General features: G+C 33.2%; 1 protein-coding gene across 1 annotated transcript; it reads left to right on the top strand.

The window, feature by feature from the left end:
* The first annotated feature begins 304 nt into the window (after positions 1–304).
* On the top strand, positions 305–5,097 carry LOC127075744 (protein gamma response 1). Its single transcript, XM_051017213.1, has 4 exons — positions 305–1,122; positions 1,216–1,302; positions 3,616–4,393; positions 4,860–5,097. The coding sequence occupies exons 1-4, from the start codon at positions 378–380 to the stop codon at positions 4,933–4,935; spliced, it is 1,686 nt and encodes a 561-aa protein (XP_050873170.1). The 5' UTR covers positions 305–377; the 3' UTR covers positions 4,936–5,097.
* Positions 5,098–6,825: the final 1,728 nt, after the last annotated feature.

The following is a 6,825-nucleotide window of genomic DNA, read 5'->3' as shown; positions in this document are numbered from 1 at the left end:
AATCCAATTGGCGTCTCCTTTCAACTGATACACATGAGCGCCAATTGGATTAACTGCATCATGTGCCCTAGTCAATCCAACTGGTGTCTGCACTATATTTTTAAGAGGAGACACCAATTGAATTTCCGCCTCCTCCTAAAAGTGAGGTACTTTAGATTTTTTTTTGAAAACAGGGTTATTTTGGATTTTTTTTTAAAAACTAGAATTTTTTCGTAAAAAATTCAAATAAATCCTAGTAAAAACTTAAAATATAAAAGAAAATTTTTGAAAATTAAAAATTGTTTGAAAACGAGAATAGAAGAAATTGAGAATCCCGCGCGAGAATTTCACAACTTCTCCAATTACACCTCCATCCCCAAATCTTCCACTACCCTTTCATGCAATTCATAACTCAACTCTATCAAAAACCAACAATGGACGAAAAAGACTCATTAGCAGAGAGCGTACCCCACACGCGCTCTTCAAAATCATCTCCACCACCTCTTTCCCCTGTCGCCGACGATGAAAAACGCGTCTCCGGTCTCAGCACAATTCTCGTTGCTTCAATTCAAGAAGCCAAAGACAAAATCTCTCAACTCGAGTACGTTTTCTGCTCTCAACTCTACCCTCATTTTCAATCCACTTCGAAAAAATCCGACGCAAAACGGCGCCGTATCGTCGAACTCGAGCGCGAGGTCGACGAAGGTATGTTGCTTCAAAAAAACCTCGTGGATCTAATTCGTACCAAAGAATCGTTACTGAAAGCGTGCGAAGAGAAGGGAAAAGCAGCGATATCGAAATTGGAGAATTGTGAGAGTGAAAACGTGAAGCTGTTGAGGAAAATTGTTGATTTGGAAGAGAGATTGGGAGTGAAAATTAAAGATGTTGAGGATTTGGAACTGAGGAGTGTTGAAAATGAGGGTTTGTGTAAGAGGCTCTCTGAACAAGTTGAATTGTTGACGTGTGAGGTTCGGGATGAGAAATTGAAGAGAAATCGGTTGAATGAAGCGTATAAGAGACTTAAATCTCAACATATTTACCTTCGGCAAAAGGTTGGTCTCAATGAGGAAAACATGCTTCGTGAAATTAAATTTGAGAATGAGAGTGATTTGGCCAAGCATCAAAGTCCAATCACAGAAGCAGGTATGACATGAATTTCTGTTGTAAATTTAGATTAAAGAGAGTTTATAATGTGTTTTGTGTTATTTGTGTCTTATGAAACTTTTCTTATTGCAGGTGTTGCATTTGAAGACCGTAATATAGCTACGGGTGCTTGTATAAATACTAAAGTGAAGTGTGAAATCCTAGAGGAAGATTTTGAAGGTAAGTTGAGTTGTTAGTCCATATTATTGCATTATGTGCATAATCTTAGATTGTTTTTGGACATGTAACAATAGTCGGAATCTATGTTATCAAAATCAGTTCCGGCCGTTATCTCGGCACGGAATAGAAAAACCGAGAAAACTGTGTCAGTCCATGCTGTTCCGTCACAGATGGGTGACTCGGCTGGAAAGACCGAGGTAATGAGATTGCATTAGGAACAACGCCACTTTGACGTGGCCGCATCAGCCGTATATGATATTACCCTTTAATTTTTAAGGATAGCAATGTTATTTTATTGTCATTTGGAAGTATGTTTTGCTTAAGACTTATGGTTTTTATTTCCAAATATGGATACTTCATGAATTTTGATTAATTTATTTTAGTTTTTAACAATTATGTGTTCATTAATATGAACGGTATTAGTGTCCGCATTATTAAAATATCGGTTGCTGCGCCCTTCCCATTCCATTCCCATTTTGGGGATGGCCTCGCCGTGCTGCTATCCAAGATTATAGGTTGGAATAAATAGAATAGAATTAAGCTGGCTATTCTGTTTTTGGATACTTTTATGATGTAATGGAAAAAAATCAGTTCCATCTTTTACCTCAAATTAGAGGGATTGAATGGGATGGTTGCATTTAGTTAGGTTTATGATAGAGTAATAAGTAGTAACCTTAGCACAAAACCTTTCAAGCAGGGAGTGAGTACCAAAAGAGGAGAGAGATAAGAGGATAAATAAAAATTACTGAAATTCTTCTGTACTCCTTCATTTACCAATACTCATATATAGGTGAGTTGGTCCCTGATTACCTGCTTCAGGTGCCAGGTGTGCTGTGCATAGGATAATACAACAAACTAAGAGTAAAGGAAAGGGTCTAACAACAACGGAATTTTATAGCAGACTCTATTGAATCTGTAAGGCACTACAAGAAATGTAAGTAAATTGGAATCAATTGAAATCTGCCCATTCAAATGGTGCCTTTGTGTGTTTGTGTGTTTGCGTTGTAGTCTACTTCTTTGGGCTTCCTTGGACTGTTGGGCCCAATACATATATCAGTTTCATCCATTCTTCTCTGGTGTTGTCAAAAGGCCGCCATTGTGGCCCTATGACACTTTTACATGGCAGATTCTCTGGCAGCAATCATAGGCTGCAACATGATGTTTATATGGCGGAATTTTGGTTTTCCACCATATTAGGCCATCTGCCTTTGTTAACATTGTTCTTCACTATTTTAAATAGAGTTTAGTGGACATATACTTTCAGTGTAAAACAATTTCATACTGGCATCAATGATAGATCACCATTTTTCTGTGTCATGCCACCAAATTCAAAGTACCTTTACAAAAGTGGAGTGATGTGGGAAAGTAGTAGTTTTTCATGGAATGTCAGTGTAAAACTGTTTTCAGGTATGCTATTCATACACCATTTTCTACACCTAATCCATACACCGTATACACTGTTCACCGTATTTATACGGTGAACAGTGTTTTTATTAATTAAAAAATAATAATTATGAACAGTAAATGAACAGTAAATGAACAGTGCATGAACAGTACCCCATGAACAGAACCCATAAACAATAATCGTGAACAGTGTCTTTAAAGTAATAAAATAAAGTTGGTTAATGAAATGTAAAAAATTGGTTAATAAAATGACGAAGTTGGTTAATACACGTCCAGATATTAAAGTTGATTACTAGTACGTCAAAGTTTGAGCAGTACGTCAAAGTTGGTTAATAAAAAGTAAAAGATTGGTTAATAAAATTATGAAGTTGGTTAATAAACGTTCAGTTGTCCAAATAAATTTTGAGCAGTCATCAAAATTGGTTAATACAATGTAAAAAGTTGGTTAATAAAATTATAAAATTGGTTAATCATAAAATTTTATATCAATATCATTTAATTTAAAAATTAAAAAAATAATAAAATAATATTTTTTAATATTTAATTTTTAAAAATATATATTATTATAATATTTCACTGTTCACCATATTGATGAACAGTGAAATACGGGTGTAAGTGTAGGTTATGGTGTAGAAATATCATTTCTCAACTGCTTTACATTTGACTGTACATAAACTTTAAATCCTTTTAAATAATGAAACAAAAAAGCCTACTGTTATTGTTATTCAATAGATGCCATTTTACTCCATTTTATCCTTCTAAGATAGATTTTGAAGTGGCCTTTATTTTGATCCATCTGCATCAAGTTGCACTAAAATGCATAGATTTTGTTGGACAACTATGTTGAAAATAGTGAAGTGTACAGCTTAGGTTAATTGCTTACCCATTATCTACTTTCTACGTTTTCAGGCCTTGAGAACAGAACTCCTGAAGTTTTTGTTGCTGTGCGTGACACAAATGAAGTGAAGAAGAAGGCATTGGAGGATGACAAAGGAGCCAATTTGTGCCCTCCTTTTCCAAGTTTCCATGATGTCCAAAAATGTCCACCCAGTACAAAATTAGTCTCCGTGTCTGGTACAAAGCGGCCTGCACCTCCTGAAGTTTTTGTTGCTGTGCGTGACACAAATGAAGTGAAGAAGGCATTGGAGGATGACAAAGGAGCCAATATGTGCCCTCCTTCTTCTTCAAGTTTCCATGGTGTCCAAAAATGTCCACCCAGTACAAAGTTAGTCTCCGTGTCTGGTACAAAGCGGCCAGCACCTTCCTGGAGACAAACCCGGTCTCATCAAAGTCGAGCCGGTAATGACCTTCACGATGACTTTCTTGATACTCCTCTTGAAAATATTAGAGATAATTTATATAAGGATTTGAATAAGGAAGATCTCCCACAACCAATTCAAAACGACATTAGCATGAACAGCTCAGATGATGAAACACAGGATTTGAATGCCAAAAGCAGTCCCCAGAAGAAGCAATCTTCGATTACAGTGACCAATAAAAGGAGTTTCAAGTACATTGAGCCAGTGAGAAAGAAGGCTGAACGTGAAAATTTAAAAGGAGTTGACTGCAAACAATGTAGGAAGTTCTACGAAGCTGTTCTTCCTAATGCAGACGGCAAGGACCCTGATGGCAATAAGCAGAATATTCGTTGTGAGCATCATGATGGTGTTTCCAGGCATCGTTATAGGTATGTTCCTCCTATGACTCCAGAAGGATTTTGGAATATTGGATTCGAATCTGAATTATAAGGATAAATTTCAGCCTGATTAGATTAGTGATGTACTATCTATACATGGATTCAATATTCAATTAACTTTTTGCCAACTTTGAGTGTATTGGTAAATCTAGAAAGGAATTATTGAAATCCTGGCCATAAGATATTTTATTGCTTGATATAAGAATCATGTCATAATGCTAAGATGCAAGATTTTTTCCTTGCTATCACTTGTAAGCATAATAAAACCCGTTCTGTTCTCATACTTATACTTGAACAATTTCCATTTATAGATAATTTATCTCGTGTCTTTTTATACTGTCTCCTTCCATGGGATGGCATGCCTTTTGATATTGTCTGGTGGTTTAAACTGTCCGAGGCTTGTGGTGTAAACTGACAAATCAAAATTTTCTTAACCTCCTTTTGCATGTTACACTAGACAGGAGAGTCAGCCTCTGATAAAGCCCCTCAAAGTTTGCGATATGATTTTCTGTTTTGGCCATGCTGGTGCATGAAAGCAAAACACTTAAAAAATTGAAAAATTGAAAACTGTTATTGCAGCATAAGTTGTGAATGATTTACCAAGCTTCACAACTTAATCCTGTACTTGCACGGTGCTGCAGATTCAGTTCCCTTTTTTTCTTTCCCTCTAAATTAAAGTACTCCATATTTGTTGATGCTGATTGAACTTGTAATAATGGATCAAACTTTTAGATAGATCTTGATGTGAAAGTGATCATGCATTGTTTGTAGTACTCCTATTATATCTGGCAGTATTTCCTTCATAAAACAGAAGCTTTATTCCTGTGTGTGTTTCTTTGGGTTTACATGAATTAATTTTACAAATGTATATTTTCTAAACTGGTAAGAAAGGGACACTTCATGGTTAGATTACTAAGAAAAGATTATTTGGGTACAATTAATATTTTTTTGGCTATAAGTTGGAGGATTGTTAGAAGGCTCTGGTAAAATTTATTATCTGATAACATGCCATTTATGGCTGTAGAAATGTGGTTTCCATAAAATGATAAATCACGTCGAGCTAGTTTTTATTGTTCCAGGGTAATAGTAGTTGCAAGGGATAAGTGATTGTTACAAAAACTATTGGCATGTGACAATAAAAGCTTAAAATTGGTTTATGAGATCTTGCATTTATTATGACTATTCATTATTGTTTTTTTTTTCAATTAGCCTAGTGACGGAGATCCATCCTTTTTTAAAGATGAAATAATGAGATATCACAACTTCGAACATATGCATATAATGTTGATGCACAACTATCAACTGAACTGTTTTAATAAGACTTAAAATTTGTTTGTTTCAGTTTTTAAAAAATGAATATTTTCTTTGTATTTTTAAAAATAGATTTTATAAAATCGTTTTTAAAAATATTATAAATTATTTTATATTTGTTTTTTCTAAATTGAAATACTAATTTTGTCATCCTTTAATATAAACATATATTATTGAAGATTGAAACATATATATTTTTTAAAGATTATATCTTAAAAATGATTTTTATAAAAAATTATTTGAAATAGTTTCAAAATTAAATGATTTTTTAAAATTGTGAAATTAATTTTATTTTTAATGAAATGATGAACATTTAAAATAATATTTTAAAAATAACTATTTAAATGAAATTATTAATTATGAAAGTTTTTAAAATTTTTTTTTACATAAAATTAAGTTACATTATAAAAATCATTTTAAAAAAATGACAAAACAATGGATCCTTAATTACTGAACTTTTTAAAAGAAATTAGTAGTGTTTTTTTAGGACACATTTCATTGATGAAGAGTTGAGACTACATAAAAATATTCTTTATCAAAGATAAATTATAAACGTTTAAGAGAATGCTGAGTTGAAGGTGTTTTGCAATTGCCATTGACAGTGCAAAGATCAAATGATGAAGTCATTTCAGAACTTACAAAAAGATGCTTGAGTGGGATGGTGTCTACTGAAAAATATTGGAGATTGTTTATTTGGTGTTCACACATTTTGGTGAAATTTATAGACACTTTTAAGAAATGGAATTGTATTTTTGGACTTACTAAAATCTCAAAACAAACCAGAAACTTTATTTTTGGAAATTCATGTGTTTGAAAAACCAAAAACAAATGCAGAATGGAAAGAAAGAACACCATAAATTAATATCAATCGTCGTTATGATATACTAGTATATAAAACACGTAACATTACATAGATAACCGTAATGTAAATCTAACATTATATTTCATCAAGTAATGGTTGATGATGATTTAACATCTTTAGAATATTTTTAATCGATCTCGTAACTTTCACATCCACTTTGATTAGACATTTTGTTTTGTAATGTTGAAATGTACTCTACATAACAGTTAAATTTTCATCAATCTTCAGCTCAAATTTGTTGAAATGCATC

The sequence above is a fragment of the Lathyrus oleraceus genome, chromosome 4, assembly GCF_024323335.1.
Source record: "Lathyrus oleraceus cultivar Zhongwan6 chromosome 4, CAAS_Psat_ZW6_1.0, whole genome shotgun sequence".
Taxonomy (NCBI): domain Eukaryota; kingdom Viridiplantae; phylum Streptophyta; class Magnoliopsida; order Fabales; family Fabaceae; genus Lathyrus; species Lathyrus oleraceus.
Note: the sequence above shows the minus strand (reverse complement) of the source record. Positions and strands in the feature narration are given on the sequence as shown.

Excerpts from the sequence above, each read along its gene's own strand:
- LOC127075744 (XM_051017213.1), top strand. The coding sequence starts at position 378 with ATGCAATTCATAACTCAACTCTATCAAAAACCAACAATGGACGAAAAA. Across the intron at positions 1,123-1,215 it reads AAGTCCAATCACAGAAGCAG|GTGTTGCATTTGAAGACCGT; the intron begins GTATGACATGAA and ends TTCTTATTGCAG. Across the intron at positions 4,394-4,859 it reads GTTTCCAGGCATCGTTATAG|ACAGGAGAGTCAGCCTCTGA; the intron begins GTATGTTCCTCC and ends ATGTTACACTAG.